This window comes from Pleurodeles waltl, chromosome 7 (assembly GCF_031143425.1).
Source record: "Pleurodeles waltl isolate 20211129_DDA chromosome 7, aPleWal1.hap1.20221129, whole genome shotgun sequence".
In the NCBI taxonomy this organism is placed as follows: Eukaryota; Metazoa; Chordata; class Amphibia; order Caudata; family Salamandridae; genus Pleurodeles; species Pleurodeles waltl.
Window position 1 is genome coordinate 614,893,711 of NC_090446.1, and position 23,676 is coordinate 614,917,386.

Sequence of the window (23,676 nt, forward strand, 5' to 3'; positions counted from 1 at the left end):
AAGTCTAAAGATCTAGCTAGAATTTAATAGTATTACATTGGATTGTCCAGCTAGATTCACACACGTATTGGAATTATAGAACAGCTGCTGAGCTGCACTCTGATGATCTTAATGAAATATAATACACTGAATATCTGAGGCACACACTCAGGAATGCGGATGTTCAGCTCTTCATGGTTCCTTTGTCAAGGACTAGGGTGGATCAAGTTTTGATTAACGTCTTTTCCTACTATGTTTCAATAAGGTATCAATACATCTCGTTATTTGAGAAGAATGCACTGTTACGTTCTCACAAAAGGGGCATGATAGTTATGCATTTTACTGTCCCATTTACTTACCATATCTGTGCATGATCTCCCCTTATTAACTTTACTAAGAAGGTGTCGGCATGCAGGGCATCCCTTTCAAGAAACTAACACGGCATCAACAATTAAACACATATGAAATTAATTGTCTTAGTCAACATAGTACTCATATCAGGACTATAGACATCATCTTTTTTATGAGAAAATAAAGTATAGGGAAAAGAGGAAAAAGACTCCAAGCTAGGAGTATAGAGGTTCACGTTACCAGAGGAGGAGTGAGGAGATAGCTAGTTGAAATGATGCATCGGAGAGCAGTGGTGAAAAGGAAGAAGCAAAATGGAAATGAGGCGAGGAGGAAGAGAAGGTGGAGAAAAATGACAGTAGATATAACGAGGGAGACTGATGAAAGAGGAGAATAGGGGAGGAGGGAGAAGAGAAGGGATGCATGGGGTAATTAAGGGAGAGTTTATTATTTTTTTAAACTCTTTGTGGAGTTGAATTATAGCCCTTGACTGTCTAGTTCAACAGGAAGGGTGTTCAAAAGGAGGGTGCTGCTCCAGAAAAGGAGAGTATTGCCGCTTTAGGAGCTCCGACTTTAGTTTCCCGTATTAGATTGTGTACGCTCCTCGTGTTTTTGTTGTCACAGATATTTTGATAGATGGATGAGGTGCTTCAGCTGTCGGAGGTGTTGTGTTTTAAAAATTTTGCAAGCCAACTTGAAGTTTATTCTATTTTCTAAGGGGAGCCAAAGGAGATCCAATTCAACTGGACATATGTGGTAAAGTTTCTCTTGCCTGAAAACAATTAGGCCATAGAGTGAAGGATAGTTTTGATTCATGTTGAAGAGATCATTGGGGCTGGCAAGTAAAAAAAAATGATCATGATAGATTCTGGCTAGCAACACATAATGTACTGTATGGTGATAGTCACTGGTTTGGGAAAAGCATTTAAGTTTCTTTAAAGCATGAATCAAGGTTCATCTTTCCCTAGATCTTCAATTTGTGAAGACACAGAAAAATGAAGGTCAATGCACATGCCAGAATATTTGACAGTATACGCCAATGAGAGTGAGATATTGTCAATGTACAGATCTAACAGTCATTGTTTTTAAGACTGAATGTAGCAGATCAAGAATAAGAATAACCTCCCCCCCCCCCCCCCGAGACATTTTTAAAGCACAAATGTTCTGGCTTGAGGGAGTCTTTAAAGAGGTCTGCATATCATTTGTATATAGGAATGGCCTCCTCTGACTCTTATCATGATTCTTAGTGGTTCTATATACAAAATTAATGTAGGCTATACCGAAGGGACAACCATATAGGAGAGAGGCCTGGTGAGGGGTTACCAACCAAACTAGATTACTGTGTGCAGTTTGCCAAGGTGGAGAACCATCTCAGGACCTTAGTCCCAACAAACATTAAGGACCTTTTTGAGCATGTGATGATCAACAGCATCAAAAACCCTCAACTAATCAGGACAAGCCAGCATAAGATTTTCCAACATGCAGCGTATGTCATCCATGACTTTTATTGTTACAGTTTCCTTGCTTCACACTCTGTGAAAGCCATGGCATGGTGCTAGAACTTATTTTGTTTGATGTGTGGCTAACCAACTTGCTACACACATTTCTCAACAACGTTGTCCAGTCTTGAAAGGTTCATCACTGACCATTTGATTTGGGACGCTTTGAGGTTTCTTTAGCAGGGAAAATTTAAACATCTGCAATCAGGTGTTGACAAATGTGCACTGTATGAGAGATATGTTTACTAAGGGATGTCATCTCCTCCTATTGACTAAGTTAATATTTTTCAAGGGGAGCTGGCTACATGTTATTTGCTGCTGCACTAGGGACTCTCCCAGTGATACTCTCTAAATTATTGAGCTCCTCATCTGGTGGTTGCTACAACATTTGGGGAACGGCATGCCAAATATAGGATGTTGTGGGGGGAGAGAGAGAGAAGACTTATGTTCTATGTATGTGGGTTACTTGGAAAAATAGTTCCTTGGTTTTGGAAAACCTCCTCTGTCTACTTGAAAGCAGGTGCAGCCATGAGTAGGTAGTTCAAAGAAAACTACTGTGGATGGTGTGCCTCTGAGGAAGTCTGTCATGCTCCTCAGATTCCAAATTAAAGTAGATTCCGTCTGTCACTCACTGCACTGTAAATTGCTTGATTACGAGGCAGGCATGAAGAAATATTGTACAAGACATCCTCATATATGGGTTCTTTCATAAACACTGTTTAAATCGTCCTCTTGATGCATCTCTGTTTTACAGACTTGAATCTACTGATCTTCATAACTCTGTGGGATGTGTTCACTTTTTGAGGTCTTTGGTAATGACTTTATGTGACCATATATAGTATTTGTTTCTTTTGAACCTTTGCTTCTTTCAAGTTTTAGTAACACAAGGCTCAAGGATTTTTAAAGCTGGAGCTTCCTTGAAGAAAAGCATAACTACAGTACACTGGCATTAGCATCTTTCATAGATTAACACTCGAATTGCTCCCTGTCCTCAGTCTTGGCAACACTAGAAAAATAGTGCCATGGGCGATCTTAAAAAGCATACAATTGCACTGTTCACTTCACAGCTGTTCAACCTCACGTTTTTGATCTGCTAAGCATAAGGGAATAGGGGAGGCTCTGAGCGCTGTTACCCCTGGAGGTCAACATGGCTTAGATGTTCTCCAGCCAATCAAGTTAAAGAGGAAGCCTAAATCGGATCTGCACATTTCACAGTGTATTCTCTGTTAAGAAACCTCTCTTGTGGTCTCACAACATTATCTAAAACAGATTTGCTTTCTCTCAGGGCAGTTCTGTACTGCTCCAAGCGACATAGCTTTGTAGGAGCTTCTCTGGATCCTTAGCTGGGGAGTTGATTCTAAGAAAAGCTGACACTTATTTTCATATTTTCTTTATTTATTACGACTCCTAGCAAAACTAAAAGGACTCTATTCAAGGACTATGCTTAAGACTTTTATGCAAAATGTTAGGTACTTCTATGCATTTAGAGGGGGCGTACACGTTTTAGCTGCCGGTCTAGAACATGGATATATTGAACATGGCTCCGATGAAAGCTGATCAGTACCTTCGAAACATTTCAGTTTGTGTTCAGCACTACTTCATTCTGACAGAACATAAACCACGGCTATGACTGAAAAGGATTTATTTTCATTGACGTACTTTGTAAAAGTATTAGCTAATAGTGGAGGTTTCCAGAAACGCAATATTTAATCTGCTTTGGGCTAGAACTGACTTGGGATACGAGCTTTGATATACTGACATGAGTTCCCAGTAGAGAGAAAGAATATAAAGTAGAAGAAATGTCCTGAACAAACACAATCAGACGTTTTAATTCAGCTGTCTTCTGAATTAGGAAGCTGCCACCAGTTGAACTGTTATAAAGTAGGAAAACGTATCTACCTGTAATCCTAGTCGCCTTTCATGAGAACCTTCAGTTAAAACGTCCTGCTATAGTTAGGGATCGTGAGCTCTTTTTTTGTTTGTTTACACATGTAGCAACCATTTCTAGTTGTAGTGAAAACAGACATTTCACAGTTGTGGGGGTCCCCCATGCTGCTGACGAAGGAGAAGTGGCTCATAGGAATGGATTTATGTATGAGAGACGAGAGTGGTATATATAAGTAGAGGCTGTCCTAATAAATGTGAGATCGAGCCTGGGGGTAGGTGAAGAATTTTATAGGGGCAGTGCTAGGCACTGGACAATGGATAAATAAAGTCGCAACATCCAACCACATCCAGGGCTCATGGGTCCTGCGGGGTAGCTCAACATTGTTACCATGCTTCTGATACGTTTATGCTGTTGGTATTAATATACCACAGGGTGTTACTTAAGGACTGCCCAAGTAATAGTATTAAGCACTGTACTCATTACTTTATATATCGATATGAGATGTATGAATATTGAATGAGTCCTGTTGTATGCTCACTGTTCGTATCGCTTAATGATTTTAAAATAAAAAACAGCTGGAAAACTATATCAGCTATTTTTCTTTAACAGGCACAATGTTATTACAAAAATATAATTTGACCAACTTTTTTAAAGCTACGTTGGATAATTGCCATTGAATTTCATTAAAAACAACTGCTGTATTCTACAAAATGTCTAGTTTTTTATATTTAATTAGTTATATTTGCATAGCAATGAGATCATGATTAAATTAAGTGAGCACTTACGGTCCTCATGACGGTAAAGGTTGAAGTGATTCGGGGAACTGAAATAGCAACACCTAAAGAATGTTTGAGCAACTTATTCTGGGATTCATTTAGAGCCTCATTTATATGTTATAGTAGATGCTACCTATAACAGTCTCTTCATGTATGTTATATTTTTTGATTTCTTAACTTGTTTTTAGGAGCTAATCTGTTCTGATTGGCATAGTAAAAAATGATTCTAATACATAATTTCTAGGAATCTTTTGTAAAAAGTCCCTCTGTTGGTCCCCTTCTCTTCAATTTATGTGCGCATAAAACATGTTGTGTATGCTGACAAGTGTACTCTACAGAGTTCAAATTTTTAAATAATTAATACTGTTTTATGATTGAATCTTCCATAGGTAATCCTTTATATTTTCCTAAATTATTCAAAGTTACAAAAACTTTTACAAATGATTTTAATCTATAAGTGAGAAAAATGCAAGGAAAAGTAGAGAGTGCGACTGCAGGCTATAGTGGCTGGAAAAACGACACTGCTCCTGGAAGGAAGCACAATGATCCTATATTGCTTCCTGCTCTGTCAATGGGACTTGCTGCAGTTTAAACTATGATCCTTCCCAGTCCATAATCAAACTATTATCTTTCATTGTACAGGTGGGAATGTAGCTCACACCTTTAATGGAGACTCCCCCAAAGGAGAACTAGGATTACAGGTAAGTTACCTTTCTTCTCCTTCAGGGGCTCTCCTCTCATAACCCTAAACAGTGAACAGAGCAGCAAGACTATCTCTGGAAACACCAATGCTGAAAGCAGACAAACGTGTCTCATGAAGGTGTGGATGGACTCCCAGGTAGCTCCTAAAGTGCAGGTCTTTACTGTGATGATGTTTCCTAGTGCAGTAGTTATAGCTTTACGTCTAGTAGAGTTCATCTATCTGCTAAGGATACAAGAAATAAGACTTTTTAGGATGACCCGGTACAAACAGATGCATAATTCAAATACAATGCCTGATCTTACGCACAATTTTAGCACTCAAATCTAGTGAGTTTTATATTTTTGTTGTACCAAGTGTAATAAAAACGTGTTTAAAAGGGTCTAGAGTGTGCAAAGATTGTCTGAGAGGAGGGATGCTGAAAGAAGGTTGATGGTTTAATTGACTGGTTAATATGGAAGTCCAGTAATACTTTAGTAATTAAACCTTGATTGATCCTTATGGAATATATTGTAGGGTTCATTTCTAACACAGTTAACAGGAGATCCCAAGGCAACCACATGAGGGAGGTCGACTGTAGTATATAGACACACACACGCACGCACGCACCAGAATGTGGTCAGAACTTAAGAAACTCAGCAGTGTTGATTCAGCCCTCAATTACCTCCACAATGGCAATGTACTATCTCTTCAGGAGACCTGGTTCATAGAACATATGCTGCTTCCAGGTTACTATGAGATTTTCTTTTCAGCAACAAAGTGTAATATTTTCGTTCGGCCATCTGGCGGTCTCTCCATTTTCAAACATGCCCAGAAAATAGACACCATTGAAATTCATACCAACCTGCCTGCACTCCAAGCTCATTAAAGGCATAGGGAGCAAACAAAAGTCTGCTCCACTTCTGTTGTTCAACTACTATGTTAACCCAGCCCAGCATGCGAAAAAACAGGCCTTACTCTTGTGCATCTAAAATCAAAGAACATCTGAACAAATATGTCTCCCATTCCTCCATAATCGTTGGGGACTTTAACATCAGAACTCAGGGCAAGTCCCACAGAAACTCCAGGCTCCCAACAGAAATTGCACCCCTACAGAGCCTCTTCGATACCTACAGACTGTCCTCTGCACAACGTCTAAAAGAAAAACAAAATTCACTTTGGCAACCCTTACCAACTTACAGGAATATTTCCACCATCGATTACATCTTCCTTAGCTAATTGCTGGCATTCCAATCTATGTAACGTTGAGGTAGGTGACAGGGACGACCGTGATCACAGGCTCTTGCGAGCTGTGCTGCAGCTAGCCGCCAAAGGAGCCCCACAGTTACTGTACCTTGGGAAGCCATCTGGAAAACAATATTACAAGGTCCTCCCCAGAATCAAATGATCAATAAACCTTGGATTAAAACTATCCGCATGGATCACAACTAGAGAGTCAGACCCTACAACATTCAGCACAACTACTCCACAGGAGCACTGGGAGGAACTTGTCGCTGAACTCCAACAGGTATTTGGGGGAGGCCCTGGGATCTCCTCGAGAAGAACCCCCGTCAGTCAATCATCTGTGTGTATTCATTCCAACAAAGGGGGTTGATGCAAGAAGGGCAGCCTCCGAAGGGCCCTGATTATTGTGGAGAGAGATAATCCCTGTCCCCAAACCATAAAAAGGGAGACCGTACCAACCCTCAAAAATACTGGCTCATTACCTTATTGGACTTAGAGGCAAAAGCATACGCCTGACAACTCCTGGGAGAGCTAGAACCTTGGGCCCAAGAGAACAGTATCCTCCCTTTTTTCCAGTCTGGCTTCAGGCCTGAAAGTTCCGCGATGGACAACATCAAAGCCTTGGCTCATCTGTAACATTGAGCCACATAGCGCAAGCAACTCCCATTATTCTGCTACTTCGCAGATTATAGTGCAGATTTTGGCCGGGTGGACTGGGGAAAGCTAAATGCATGGGGGATTCCGGCCTGGCTCCTCAAAGCCATTGAATCTCTATATAAGGGGACTCTGGCTCAGATTTAAAAAAAAGAAAACACAGCCACTGATAATGGACTCAAGCAAGGTTGCGTGTTGACCCCTCTACTTTTTAGTCTTTATACAGCCGATCCGGGCAAAGCACTGGAAGGTGGCAGTTTATTACCTCCAAAACATTGCAATAATGGATCACACCAGAGTTGGCTTGCAGGGAGTCCTGAGAGGCCTCCATAGCTACAGCCAAGGGAAAAAACTTGTGATGAACTAGGGAAAGACCAAAGTTGTCCTTTTTGGTAATTATCCGCATAAGAGATGGGCCCAATGGCAGTTGGGAGAATTAAAAATAACCACAACTGCACACTATAATTACTTAGGCGTCTGGCTCTCTGATAGGGCTAAACCTGGGGTTCATTTAAAACATCTCAGAAGCAAGGGGGCTGGTTTCATTTACAGCTTGAAGCCTCTCAATCGCCACCTGCATAGTTCAACTGCAGAACCAATGTTAAAAGTCCTGAGAGTGAAGTTTATTCCAGCTCTAAATTATAGTCATTTAGACATCCCTGGTGCATTGAACACTCCTTACAAAATCTTTCACGCTCCTAAGAAGACCAGAAGAGCAAGGCTGAGATTGGAGCTAGGACTTGGACATCCGGCTCTAATGTGCCTCAGGGATTTAGTCAAGTATTACATTAGGACCCTACGGACCAAGGATACCACCCTCAAAGCAGAAATCAAAACAATCTTCAAAGAGGAGGGCTCCCCATGGCACCTGAGCTCACAGTGGCAGCCAGCTGCTTGGAAATGGAGACTGAAAGTCTGCATAATTAGGACATTGTGTTTGCAGCCTGGAAAAATACAGTGAATGGGCAGGTCATGAAAATGTAAAGGCTTCGCCACGGAACCCCTCTTGCAGTACTGGATGCATCTTACGCTCTGGGGAAGGCCCAGCCATATTTTCAGCAACCCCTTTCTGCCCACGCAAGAAGAAAAATTACTTACTTGAGTCTTGCTGCCCTGCTGATCACAGACTTTAACCCAGGCTGGGCACAGCGCACTGCAGCAACATCTTGTAAATTATGCAATTATCATAGAGAATCCTGGCTACGTCTGCTGTGCTGCTGTCCCAAATTTAACAGTGATTAACATCATCTCTTACTCCTTTTATGCTTGACCAATGGCATCAGACACTGTGGAGAAGTTTCAGACCTATGTTTTACCACCCACTCACCACAGTCCCTTGCCAGGCTGGGGAAACTAACAGAAAGGATAAGATCTGCACTTCATAACGCACAAACAGGGTGATACCTGCGTAGATGCTGCAGTATAGTCTGGTCCCAGTGGCTAACTGTCAACACACCTTGGATCGCCGCCAGGGCAGAGAAATCCCATAATTTTATCTCACCTGTTTTTCTATCCAACGTATCAACCGGGAGCAAACTGCCGCAAGGTGAGATAATAGCACCTCTCTCCTTTGTTTCTTGGGCCCATGTTCAGCTTGCCAAACACTAAATGAGACATGAGCAAAGTTAGCCCGGCATTGTAGACCTGGTGCTTTGGAACACTAAAACTCTGCCCCCCGCCTCCCAAGGACTTTTGTCACAGTTTTCTAATTCTATCAATTTCCTTTTAAGCAAACTTTTTTTACTGGACATATCCTTGTATTTATCTGTAAACCTTTTATAATGGTCTACATAAATTGCTGAGCTCTGACATTGGTATGTAATGATTTTAAGTAATCAATTATGGATAAACAAAATAAAGTAGGATTCATTGGAGCACAGGGCTTGGATATAAAACACCCTGGATGCTGACGTGATAGATACTTGAAAACCAGCCTCCTACGAGGTATGTTTTAAGAAATATTTATCGGTGGGTTTGAATTAAAAACCCCTGTGTTTCAGAGGGAATACACTGTGACACTAAAAAAGTTTGTGAAGGAACTTTCCTGTAAGCAGTAGGAGCTATATGATGCAACTAATGGAAGCTAACTCAAATCATAAGTTGACCAAGTAGAGAAGATTATTTAGTACTGCTTTCTCTTGGTGGTACATTGTTTTGATATTCTTTTGAATGCACCAAATACACAATCTCTTTCCCTCAAATGAGCAGGAAGAATTGGTGGGCTTCTTAAGGATGTCCATCCACTCTTGAGGGAGGTTTAAACAAATACACTGTATGGATTCAGAAACTTAGGTACCAAGATCAGCAATTGGAAAGGATTCTGGACTGATCCAAGAATACGTGAAGAACCTTGTGAAGAACTTAAAGGCCTGCAGGCTAGGCTCCAGTGTGATCATTCCGATAGGTGAAGTAGGTTAGTGAACTGCCAGTGGCAGGACCATAGCTAAACCATGCTGACCAATGGTATTTCCTTTTGTACTTGTCTGAACGTACCTGAAGGCACAGCAGGTGCATTTTTTATGTGTGCATCAGTGAAGAGGTTTATCAGTGAAAAGGCCTACTTATAGAAGACTATTTAGCACTACATTGTTTAGAGCCCTCTTGTGGTTTCCAGAAAGGTTCTACTTAGTGCATATATGTCTACACTGGAAGGTACAAGGCAGTGTTCTGGCCAAGAGCCATCACCATGCTTTTGTGCTTCCTGGGAAACAAATTTGGATCTCGTACCTCTGTGCATATTCAGGTAGCACATTGTTAACATATTAGCCATTTATAGTAGCAAGTAATTCCCCGAGAATGCTAGACGTAAGGACTTAAGAGCCAGATAGTGTGCTTTCAGTTAACTAATATTTATATGATAACAGCTGCTTTTGAAACCTGTTTCATGAGCCTGAAGGTGACCTGTATGAACTCCCCATTTGATCTGGGAAGCATTGGTCATGAATGTTTTGGCAAGAGCATCTTAATGAAAAGCTACTCTTTGCAGGAGGTGTTTTAGATGACAACGCCAGAGAAATAAAACTGGAAGTACAGTCTGTCTTTCCAAATGCTGCAGTGTTTCCACTAATGGTCTTCCAAACACTGATGAAGCAGCCAAGCAAATAATCAGAATCATCAATATCAAAAAATAGATCATAATGGGTGAACAGTCAAATGGGGCATCCTTTAGAAAGATTAAACAGAAAGTCATTTCAGAAGAGCAGAAGGATGTCTCTCCTCCCAAAGAAACACTTATGTTCTACAGGCATCCAACCTTACTTCCAGATAGTGGATAAACTGGGCTCGACAAAAATCAGATTTTATATGATTGCCTTGTAAATCCAGATGTTGAAAGATACTTACTGTAGTCTACAAGTCATTAATAAAATGTTGTGGTGTGGACACTTTGTTGTGCTACACTTCCAGACCAAAGCTAGATAAATCTCGTTTTTTCTTAGATGTACTGTCATGCATTTTGGGAAGGTACTCAGGCCAACTTGAGGGCAAAAGCCAACACTTTGGTTCATTGTAGGTAATAACCATTACTGATACAAAGGAATTGTAGCGCTATCGTGTTGATGGGTCTAGGGAACAAATCCTATGCAAGGCTAGCTTCCCAAATGTTTATTTTTGGATCCATCTGTGAGCCATTTGCAAGTCCAGATGGATCTGAAGGAAAAGTGACTTATGTAATCTCAGTTGTCCAGGGGATTCTTCATTAAAATCATAAGCACTGAAAAGTCCTACCAACATGCAGGATCCCAAAGCACTTTCTAATATGTATACTAAACTTTTCTGTACAAAAGACAATTTAAAAAAATCAGGAATGCTTTTGGAAAGCTATAAAAAAGTATAGTAGCAATTTTAGTAAAAAGCGCAAGCATTATTTGCAAAACAGTGAACAAATCTATCCCGTCCAGACAGAAATCCTCAGCACAAGCAGATGTGGAGTATTCTGCTGAAGAAGCGCTCTGTGATATGCAACAAAGTGGGAGGAATATGCTGACTTACTGGACCTGTTTTCGGCAGTTGGCAGCTGAAACTACTTGGGTTGAAATTACTGAGATGACACTTTTTTCAACATAGTCTGAGAGAAGAAATTAAGGATAAATAGAACCACAGAATCCATAAGGCGGCATCTTGGCTGGGGTAAGGGGATAGTGGGTAGTGGAGTTAAGTGCACTCTCAGTTAACTAGATGGAGTGTGGAGTTTTTCTAATGAGGTGAGAATGACAAAAAACATGTTTGTTGGTTTCACATTTCTGTCTGAACATTACCATAGGACGCGCATTTCGATGACTGGAAAAGATGTAAACGTGAATCTATGAAATATTCAATGGAGGAGAGGGTTAACTGAAGACGCCCAGTACAGCTCTGAAGCTTTAATCCTGTTAAGTGTTTTTATTCCACATCAAATGTCTTAAGTTTTCCCAGAGGTTTTGCAAATAGTATGCTTGCAACCATTTCTTCATCTGAAGATGGAGCTCCTTTGAAAGTAAACAAATATCCTGTATCATGGTTTTTGCCGAAAAAGCCTCGCACATGGCACATTCCTGTAGCACCCACTTAGAATGAAGACAATAAATATGCTGTTTCGTAGAGGCCATGAAAACACAACAGGTCCAACAAGATTTAGATAGAGGCCATTTAGGTTTGCTAGGAGCCTCAGCCATGTTGTAACGCAAAGAGGGAAAACATTTTTTAAAAGGATCCACTTTCTCTTGGACTTTTTTCTCTGAGACAAAGCCAGTGAAGATGATTCAAAGCTCTGCGACATTCATCAAGGCTACTACTGTCAATGATTGTTGTTCCTTTTCCGTCAACTCTTGTAATTTGGCAGTCTTTCTTCCTAGTTGATATGTTTGCACTTTAATCCTTCAATGAAGAAGGGTTATCTGACATTTGGCATCTATGTATAATCTTTATTTGGAATCGCTCCAAAGACTTGCAGGAACAACTTGTCAGGATGTTCATCACTTTCCCCTTTGTTTTGTGGGTCTTAACATTTTTATGGTCCACTGTCCTTTCCATGATTCAAGGGTTCTTGGGCAGCCTATATAAGAGAAACCCTTCTATCTTTGTCAGTTTGGTGCTTATCTTCGTCACCTATTCAAAGGGCTAAACGGCCAAACTCCTCACCGTAGCTAGTGAATAAGGCTAATGCTTCCACTGCTCAATTTTGAAGGTTTAAGGCATACATTTCCCACAGGCCTTGTTCCTTGCTTCAATCTTACAGCACCTGCAAATACAACTTTGGCTAACTTCACAAGAATGTTTTCTATAGTCTTTAACCCGTTCTGTGCCGAGGACGTAGTGGTTACGTCCTTCGGCACAGTGCTGCTGTGCCGAGGACGTAACCACTACGTCCTCGGCACACAGCCCAGAGGGAGCGCTCTCGCTCCCTCTGTGTGCTTCCCCCCACCCCTCCAAAGTCAGGGATGGAATGGGAAGCCCTTCCCCTTCCACCTCGATCCCCCCAACCCCCATAATGACGTCAGCGTGCGATCGCGCGCTGACTTCATTATGGGGTTCTCGCCGCACAGGAAGCCATTTGCTTCCTGTGCGGCGAGAAAGGAAGAGGTGAGTTTCTCTTCCCGGTGGGTGGGGGGTTTTGCAGAAAGAGGCACCGGGGGAAAGGAAAGGCTTTTCCTTTCCCCCGGTGTCTCTTTAAGCATTCCTGCTGCCCGATAGCATTGCGATCGGGCAGCAGGAATGCCCACTAGACACCAGGGATTTATTTTTTTGGTATTTCTTTAGTGTTTTTGACTTGCGGGGAGCGGCCCCTTGGGCAAGGGTCGCTCCCCTTTTGGGGGCAATTACTTACGGCAGATTGGCCTACTATTTTAGGCGGATCTGCCCCCAAGGGGGGCAGAAACCACTGGATCACCAGGGATGTTGTTTTATTTGTGTATTTATGGGGGGGGTGCCCCTTGGCAAAGGGGCGCCCCCCCTCCTCCCCAAGGGGGCATAGACTGTTGGCCTTTTCTGCCCCCCTTGGGGGCAGATCGGCCTATTTGTTTTGTTTAGGTCCATCTGCCCAAGGGGGGCAGAAGCCACTTAGGCACCAGGGATTGTGTGTGTAGTGGATGGGGGGGGGCCCTTGGGCAAGGGTCGCTCCCCTTTGGGGGGCATGTCTTTTAGGGCCATTTCTGCCCCCATTGGGGGCAGATCAGCCTATTATTTTTAGGCTGATCTGCCCCAAGGGGGGCAGAAACCACTAGAGCGCCAGGGATTTCTTTTAATGTGTTTATTTTTGTGGGGGGGCGTCCCCTTGGGCACAGGGCGTCCCCCCAAGGGGGGCATTGACCTGTTGGCCATTTCTGCCCCCCCTGGGGCCAGATGGGCCCGAAGGGGGGCAGAAGCCACTTAGGCACCAGGGATAGTGTTGTGTGTGTTTTTTTTTTTTTTTTTTTTTTTTTTTAGGGCTGTCCCCTTTGGCAAGGGTCGCTCCCCATGGGGACACACTACTAAATGTATTTTCTGGCCTCCTTGGGGCAGACAGGCCTATTTTTTTAGTAGGCCCATCTGCCCCTATGGCAGAATCCACTTAGGCACATGGGAGGTGTAGATAGAGTTGATCAGAGGTTGGAACCTTATACTGCTATTCGTAAGTCTTAAGTTTGGTATAAGAAGTTAGCAATTCACCTCTTCCACTTAGCAACCTTCAATGCTTTTATTGTGTTTAGGGATAGGTCTCCAGAGTCAAAGATGACATTTGTGAAATTTCAGGAGTCAGTGATAGGGAGCCTTATTGTGGTGGAACAGGCCAGAGTTCCTAGAGAAGCAGTGGTGGAGGATGTGGCTAGATTGAAAGATCGCCACTTTGCTGAGCACATTTCTCCCACACCCAAAGACTTTCCAGCTAAGAAATGTAGAGTGTGTTTTCGAAGAGGTATCCGGAGGGAGACTCAAATGTACTGCCCAGATTGTCCTTCAAAGCCTGGGCTGTGTGTGGGTGGTTGTTTTAAGAATTACCACACCCAGAAGAATTTCTGGGAACAACCATGAGTGTAAACTCATGTCTGTTTTGTATTTTCATGTGTTCAGTTTCATGGTTAGCATTTCTGTCATGTACTTAGAGCTTTTGTGTTTGTAGTTTTGTAATTCTTTCTACTTAGTTAGGGGTTCCTCTGTTTAAAAAAAAAAAAAAAATGATGCCATTGTGTGTGGAGTGGGGCTTGGCTGAGAGTGTACATATTGACTTGCTGTTGGCTACTGCAACACACTGCTAGCTAAACACCAGTCCACACACTCCCATCAGCTGGTATGATTGTTGTATCAGGCATGTGGGCGTATGTAAGTGATGGGCCCTTGAGTGGCGCTGTCTGTCGATGTGAGTGTTGTAATGTGCTGGGCCCGTGGCTGGCGGTGTGAATGGGCTTGTGTGTGTCATGTATGAAAGTTGTGTGAATGGACTGTAAAGCGGATGGTGCCTTGTCGCGGCTTTACAGCTCACGAGCTGTGAGTCATTGGTTCCGTTTTTTGCCTTTCAGTTATTAACAGTGCATTTCATTTTTGTGAAAGCTCTTGTTAGTAAATTTTGATCCACTGAACCATCACTCACCCTCGTGCCAAATCCAACCAGTATGTGTGGTAAAAATGACAAAACCTGCTCCGCTGTAATCAGGCGTCGCAGCACACCTGTGACACGCTAGGTGCCTCAGGTGGGACCCCGATGATGAAGCATGCCACCAACTTGGTTGGTGGGTGAGGGGTCTTTTTCACATATACAAAAACAAGGTATACACAGTTCCACAACGTAAGTATAATCAGGAAAACCACATTGGGTCCTGATCTAAGGAAAAGATCGTAAAAAAGAGAGAAGAAAGAAGAAAGAAAGCCAGGTCCCTGGAAAATTAATTATTTTGGAACAAGAGCCCTCACTCACCAAAGGTGACATGCTTCATCCTCGGGCTTTGCTCCACGTCAGGCCGGCGCTGCAATGCCTGACGGGCCCCTCAAGGGGGGCTCTTTGCCGGAGATCTTTTGAGATATATGCCCGGTTTAGAAAGAATAGGGTATAGGATTGGAAAAATTCTATTTAAAAATAACTAGAGGTTAGGCAAATTTTATTAAATAATCCAACCACTGTCATGATTAAAACCAAAGAGCGGGGAGAGAAAAGAACAAGGTCTACGCTCCCCAAAATATTATTCACTTCCTCACTCAATTTGAGGTTAGGAATTGTACGCACAGGATCCCCTGTACGATTCACCAGAAGGTCAACATGTTTCTCGCTATTGATGTCCTATGGATCTAACGCGATTCTTCAGGACCTAAACTACCTAATCCTATGTGTAAATATAACCTATAATAAGGAATATTAGTACAATGCAGGGACCTGAAATGAGAAGAATAACAAACAAAAAGAATAACACATTATTCACATGCACAATATCAACAGCAATGTGCTCTGTGCAAATCCACACATAGGTGAAGTATGCCCACTGTGGATCAACGTGTAAATCAATGTGAAAATAATGATGAAATAAATGCTTACCCTCCTCATACTAGTGGATGGGCCGCATCAGGTAAAGCACCAAGTAACGGAGGTCCTACTGAGCTAAATGCGTGAGTTCAATTATCAGATTGTATTCAGGGAGAAAGACAAAAACAGTAATATCGGGAAGTTGAGGGATATAGCGTTTGCCAAACATTCACGTGTCCCATAATCAAATGTAGCAGGATGGTACACATATTCTGACTGACCAGGTTTTTAAAGTTCACTTAGCTGAGAAAACATCAAATAAACGTAAAATACGTGGTGTGCTGATTGCAGATGTTGACAGCATATATAAGGAATGTCATAGACACATATATGTATAAGTATATATAACGTGCTCAAAAACGCTGTAGCCAAGTATGCAGCGGCAGTGTCTACACACGAGTGTTCGTGGTGGGAAATGCCTGTAAACAACAAAGGACCAAATCAAAGGGTATATAACTGCCTTTTCCCAAAGTAACGTGAAATGATCCTAAGGATTCCCATCTAAACACCCAACAATATTACCATCCACTTACTTGGGACCTGTCCGAAGTTTGCGGCATCACCTGCCCCGTCTCGGTGTTCCTGGAATAGGAAAGAGCACCCGGTAGGCTGGGCTATATATCTTCAAGCCTCAGCATAGAAAGAGGACAGAAATGGCGGCCATCTTGTGTTAGGTCCAGCAGTGGGATAGAAATTAAAGAGGGACTCCATCATGTAAGCCCCCAAAAAAAAAAAGGAAGAAAGGGGTCGGCCATCTTAGTGTTACAGAAAACCAATTTAAAAGACACAGAACTAAGGCTCAAATATATGTATCGGAAAAAAAAAAAAAGAATGGGATTAAGAGGCAAATTGCTCAGACTTAAATAAGCATAAAATCTATGGAAAGAGATGGAATAGCCACAACCAGTAGTGAGTGTACTTAAACCTGGTCAAGAGATTCCTTAATCATGATCGATGCACAAAGTCTGTCCATGGTATGTCATCATTAAGTCCTATAATATGTGTCTTAAGTCGATAGACCCAACGTTGCTCTTTTTCAAAAAGGCGGTTTGTGGATTCTCTTTGGTCTCTGATGGTCTCAAGTATAACCCACCTGAGATCATTAGGGGTGTGATGTAAATCAATGTAATGTTTCGTCAATTTTGTGGAGGACCTCTGACATCTAATAGTACTGCGATGTTCATTTATCCGAATCTTGATCATCCTAGTGGTCATCCCTATGTATCGTAGTTTACACGGGCAAGTGATCATGTAGATACAATTCTTAGTACGGCAATTGGTATGTATCCTTAACTGCCAGGTATAGGGTTCTCCCAAATCTAATTCTTGGGTGGTAGTGGTAAGTGAACAAACATTACACCCACCACAAGGATGATGTCCCCTGACCCCCAGCCAACGTGTCTTTATCAATTCTCTAGGTTTTGGCACAACAGGTCTTGTATGGACTAGTAAATCTCTAATGTTTTGAGTTCTTTTGAAAGCAAAAAGAGGACGTTCTAGGGATTCTCCCGAACTGTTCAGGATACTCCAGTGTCTCAAAATGACCTTCTTGACACGGTTACTCAGAGGAGTAAAGGTAGTGACACATCTCAGTCTGGTTAGTGGTTCTCGGACATTGGTGGCTAGCAATGTATCCCTTGGGATATTCTTAGTTCTCTTCTTAGCCTGTTTTATAACAGAGTTGGGATAGTTCCGCTCTTTAAGTTTTTGACTCAAAATATCTGCCTGTGTATGAAAATCAGCCAAATCAGAACAGTTACGTCTTGTCCTTAAGAATTGGCCGAATGGAAGATTGTTCCTTAAGGATTTAGGGTGGTGACTGTCGTAGAGCAGGAGACTATTCCTGTCAGTGGGTTTGTGAAAGATGGATGAATGTAGTACTCCATCTGTAAGTATGATCCGTAGATCTAAAAAGGAAACTTCTTTGTCAGAATATTCAGCACTGAAGCGAAGATGCACATCAAGAGTATTAATCCACTGGATGAAGGCTTTAACTTGATCCACATCTCCTTTCCAAACCACTAGTATGTCGTCAATATAACGACGCCACAGTCTGATGTTGGAAAAGAAGGGTTGAGTAGGAACCAGTATGTTGTTTTGTTCGAAGGTGTACATATACAGACAAGCCAGACTCGGTGCAAAAGTGCTGCCCATAGATGTACCTTGTACCTGGTGATATAAGTTATCTTCAAATTGGAAGAAATTTTCTTTAAGGGCCAGGCTCGCACATTGCATTATAAAACTGATGGGGGTATTGCGAGTCCAGGGAGTGGACATCAATGTGTCTTGTACTGCTGTAAGTGTAGCTTCCTGGGGTATGTTAGTATATAGGGCTTCAACGTCAAGACAAATTAACATATCCGTTAAGCCTGTAGTGTTAATGGGTATCAAATTAATTTTCCAGGGACCTGGCTTTCTTTCTTCTTTCTTCTCTCTTTTTTACGATCTTTTCCTTAGATCAGGACCCAATGTGGTTTTCCTGATTATACTTACGTTGTGGAACTGTGTATACCTTGTTTTTGTACATGTATTGGGAGCTCTATACACAGGACCAGGATTTTTCTATCCAAATCTCCCTTTTTCCAAACCCCTCTTTTAGTTGGTTTTTGATGATTTAGTACAGCTGTTGAGCTGTGGGGTATTCTATATATATCACCCAGTAGAAATCTATTTGAGGTGATCATGGCTGAACTACAGGGTCTCAGCTTTGATGATGATATGGTACAAGCCATTCTCCAAACTCCTTCTATTTTGGGGAATGATAATAGCGGTCCTTCGGGCGTGTCTAAGGAAGACTGGGTCAAATTATCAGCCCTGAAGAAAGAGTTTATAAAAACAGTACTTCATGGGACAATTATGACCGAATATCTTAGGGCTAACATCTCACCTCATGGTTTGATTGTTACCAATGTTCCCAGGATCTTTTTACAAGATTTACAATTCCGTACTGATTGGGCACAAATTTCTTGGAAGTGTACCCGTGATTGGTTGATTCTAATCATTAACACTTCAAAACGTTTGGCTGATTCGATCACCATTCAGATCTCTATGATTGAAACCTCCATAAAGACTACAATACAACTGTCCCAGTTTAAAACTCGTTTGGCAGAGATGAACTCAGATTTGAATGAGATTAAAGAACAACTAACACGACAGAAGATATCCAAATTACAAAAAGATATCAAGCGATTTAGTAGGGAGAAAGTCTATCCTTACACAAAACAAGATTTTCAATCGGTAGGAACTTCTGATACTTCCGATGACTCGGACAGTTCACTACATAGACCTCGGGGCTCACATCCCAGCTCCAGTTCGGATGAATGGAGCAGTGATGAAGGCCGAAAATCTTATCAGAATCGTCAGGTCCCATTAATGAATATGACACCGAATTTCCCATACCATCAATTTCCTATGTGGCAACAACCGCCATACCCATTTTTCCAACCGCAACCCCAGTTTGGTTTCAATCCTTTTTTAGGGAGAGGCCGGGGCAGAGGCAGAGGCAGAAACAAAAGAAGAGGCAGGAACGTGCACTGGGCCCAGGAAGAACCACAAATGGTGACCAGGAGCCGCAGTGCGACACCAACAAACAATCCTTAGTGGTTAACCTGTCTGGCACCATACTATCTCCCTCTGAACTGTCAGTTTTGGAAAAGGGCTTAGGTTTTGTACCTACCCCAAAAGAAGACCAGTTCCGGCTAAATTGCGAAATTTCAGCAATGTTTAGGAAGGTACGTTTACACTTCTTCTTTAAGGATCGTATCCCCTCGATACCCCTGGGTGATACGAATTTAAGGAATCCGTCATCCTTCATGCCTCCGTCCACTTCTGTTCCAACAGAAGTTCTAACCTTTGAGAAGGCGATACGGCATGAATTACAGCATCTTTTACCTACTCGTCCTTTTCAGAATATGTCTAGATTAGAAAGAACAGCCATTAGTTCTTTATCTTCGAATCCTGACATTACCATCAAACCTGCGGATAAAGGAGGTGCTATTGTGATACTCGATACCACCTTCTATAGACAAGAATGCCTGAGACTCCTAAGTGATGATACATACTACGAACCTATTAATGTTGATCCTACAGCCCGCCTTCAACACATCATTCGTGGAATGATTAGCGAAGCAGAATTAGCAGGTTGGATCACACAACAGGAAGCCAAATTCCTTGACACCAAAGAACCTAGGGTGCCATACTTCTACTGTCTCCCCAAAATTCATAAGGGCACCCCCCCTCCAGGCCGACCGATTGTATCAGGGATAGGATCCCTGTTGGAACCTCTCTCTAAATTTTGCGATTTCTTCTTTAAACCTATTGTACAACAAACTTCCACTTTCCTAAAAGACACTAAGGATACTCTCGTCCTTTTAGATCACATTAACACTACAGGCTTAACGGATATGTTAATTTGTCTTGACGTTGAAGCCCTATATACTAACATACCCCAGGAAGCTACACTTACAGCAGTACAAGACACATTGATGTCCACTCCCTGGACTCGCAATACCCCCATCAGTTTTATAATGCAATGTGCGAGCCTGGCCCTTAAAGAAAATTTCTTCCAATTTGAAGATAACTTATATCACCAGGTACAAGGTACATCTATGGGCAGCACTTTTGCACCGAGTCTGGCTTGTCTGTATATGTACACCTTCGAACAAAACAACATACTGGTTCCTACTCAACCCTTCTTTTCCAACATCAGACTGTGGCGTCGTTATATTGACGACATACTAGTGGTTTGGAAAGGAGATGTGGATCAAGTTAAAGCCTTCATCCAGTGGATTAATACTCTTGATGTGCATCTTCGCTTCAGTGCTGAATATTCTGACAAAGAAGTTTCCTTTTTAGATCTACGGATCATACTTACAGATGGAGTACTACATTCATCCATCTTTCACAAACCCACTGACAGGAATAGTCTCCTGCTCTACGACAGTCACCACCCTAAATCCTTAAGGAACAATCTTCCATTCGGCCAATTCTTAAGGACAAGACGTAACTGTTCTGATTTGGCTGATTTTCATACACAGGCAGATATTTTGAGTCAAAAACTTAAAGAGCGGAACTATCCCAACTCTGTTATAAAACAGGCTAAGAAGAGAACTAAGAATATCCCAAGGGATACATTGCTAGCCACCAATGTCCGAGAACCACTAACCAGACTGAGATGTGTCACTACCTTTACTCCTCTGAGTAACCGTGTCAAGAAGGTCATTTTGAGACACTGGAGTATCCTGAACAGTTCGGGAGAATCCCTAGAACGTCCTCTTTTTGCTTTCAAAAGAACTCAAAACATTAGAGATTTACTAGTCCATACCAGACCTGTTGTGCCAAAACCTAGAGAATTGATAAAGACACGTTGGCTGGGGGTCAGGGGACATCATCCTTGTGGTGGGTGTAATGTTTGTTCACTTACCACTACCACCCAAGAATTAGATTTGGGAGAACCCTATACCTGGCAGTTAAGGATACATACCAATTGCCGTACTAAGAATTGTATCTACATGATCACTTGCCCGTGTAAACTACGATACATAGGGATGACCACTAGGATGATCAAGATTCGGATAAATGAACATCGCAGTACTATTAGATGTCAGAGGTCCTCCACAAAATTGACGAAACATTACATTGATTTACATCACACCCCTAATGATCTCAGGTGGGTTATACTTGAGACCATCAGAGACCAAAGAGAATCCACAAACCGCCTTTTTGAAAAAGAGCAACGTTGGGTCTATCGACTTAAGACACATATTATAGGACTTAATGATGACATACCATGGACAGACTTTGTGCATCGATCATGATTAAGGAATCTCTTGACCAGGTTTAAGTACACTCACTACTGGTTGTGGCTATTCCATCTCTTTCCATAGATTTTATGCTTATTTAAGTCTGAGCAATTTGCCTCTTAATCCCATTCTTTTTTTTTTTTTCCGATACATATATTTGAGCCTTAGTTCTGTGTCTTTTAAATTGGTTTTCTGTAACACTAAGATGGCCGACCCCTTTCTTCCTTTTTTTTTGGGGGGCTTACATGATGGAGTCCCTCTTTAATTTCTATCCCACTGCTGGACCTAACACAAGATGGCCGCCATTTCTGTCCTCTTTCTATGCTGAGGCTTGAAGATATATAGCCCAGCCTACCGGGTGCTCTTTCCTATTCCAGGAACACCGAGACGGGGCAGGTGATGCCGCAAACTTCGGACAGGTCCCAAGTAAGTGGATGGTAATATTGTTGGGTGTTTAGATGGGAATCCTTAGGATCATTTCACGTTACTTTGGGAAAAGGCAGTTATATACCCTTTGATTTGGTCCTTTGTTGTTTACACGCATTTCCCACCACGAACACTCGTGTGTAGACACTGCCGCTGCATACTTGGCTACAGCGTTTTTGAGCACGTTATATATACTTATACATATATGTGTCTATGACATTCCTTATATATGCTGTCAACATCTGCAATCAGCACACCACGTATTTTACGTTTATTTGATGTTTTCTCAGCTAAGTGAACTTTAAAAACCTGGTCAGTCAGAATATGTGTACCATCCTGCTACATTTGATTATGGGACACGTGAATGTTTGGCAAACGCTATATCCCTCAACTTCCCGATATTACTGTTTTTGTCTTTCTCCCTGAATACAATCTGATAATTGAACTCACGCATTTAGCTCAGTAGGACCTCCGTTACTTGGTGCTTTACCTGATGCGGCCCATCCACTAGTATGAGGAGGGTAAGCATTTATTTCATCATTATTTTCACATTGATTTACACGTTGATCCACAGTGGGCATACTTCACCTATGTGTGGATTTGCACAGAGCACATTGCTGTTGATATTGTGCATGTGAATAATGTGTTATTCTTTTTGTTTGTTATTCTTCTCATTTCAGGTCCCTGCATTGTACTAATATTCCTTATTATAGGTTATATTTACACATAGGATTAGGTAGTTTAGGTCCTGAAGAATCGCGTTAGATCCATAGGACATCAATAGCGAGAAACATGTTGACCTTCTGGTGAATCGTACAGGGGATCCTGTGCGTACAATTCCTAACCTCAAATTGAGTGAGGAAGTGAATAATATTTTGGGGAGCGTAGACCTTGTTCTTTTCTCTCCCCGCTCTTTGGTTTTAATCATGACAGTGGTTGGATTATTTAATAAAATTTGCCTAACCTCTAGTTATTTTTAAATAGAATTTTTCCAATCCTATACCCTATTCTTTCTAAACCGGGCATATATCTCAAAAGATCTCCGGCAAAGAGCCCCCCTTGAGGGGCCCGTCAGGCATTGCAGCGCCGGCCTGACGTGGAGCAAAGCCCGAGGATGAAGCATGTCACCTTTGGTGAGTGAGGGCTCTTGTTCCAAAATAATTAATTTTCCAGGGACCTGGCTTTCTTTCTTCTTTCTTCTCTCTTTTTTACGATCTTTTCCTTAGATCAGGACCCAATGTGGTTTTCCTGATTATACTTACGTTGTGGAACTGTGTATACCTTGTTTTTGTACATGTATTGGGAGCTCTATACACAGGACCAGGATTTTTCTATCCAAATCTCCCTTTTTCCAAACCCCTCTTTTAGTTGGTTTTTGATGATTTAGTACAGCTGTTGAGCTGTGGGGTATTCTATATATATCACCCAGTAGAAATCTATTTGAGGTGATCATGGCTGAACTACAGGGTCTCAGCTTTGATGATGATATGGTACAAGCCATTCTCCAAACTCCTTCTATTTTGGGGAATGATAATAGCGGTCCTTCGGGCGTGTCTAAGGAAGACTGGGTCAAATTATCAGCCCTGAAGAAAGAGTTTATAAAAACAGTACTTCATGGGACAATTATGACCGAATATCTTAGGGCTAACATCTCACCTCATGGTTTGATTGTTACCAATGTTCCCAGGATCTTTTTACAAGATTTACAATTCCGTACTGATTGGGCACAAATTTCTTGGAAGTGTACCCGTGATTGGTTGATTCTAATCATTAACACTTCAAAACGTTTGGCTGATTCGATCACCATTCAGATCTCTATGATTGAAACCTCCATAAAGACTACAATACAACTGTCCCAGTTTAAAACTCGTTTGGCAGAGATGAACTCAGATTTGAATGAGATTAAAGAACAAC

General features: G+C 41.9%; 1 protein-coding gene across 2 annotated transcripts in view; it reads right to left on the minus strand.

Moving 5' to 3' along the window:
• SIMC1 (SUMO interacting motifs containing 1) overlaps nucleotides 1-23,676 on the minus strand; it is a 377,806-nt gene that overhangs the window by 57,384 nt on the left and 296,746 nt on the right. The window contains exon 8 of one of the 2 annotated variants that reach the window (XM_069244586.1): nucleotides 8,570-8,672. The exons of the other annotated variant lie outside the window; for it this stretch is intronic. Within the exon in view, the coding sequence (XP_069100687.1) occupies nucleotides 8,570-8,672 (103 nt within the window). The remainder of the gene's footprint in view (nucleotides 1-8,569; nucleotides 8,673-23,676) is intronic. 2 annotated transcript variants of the gene reach the window in all.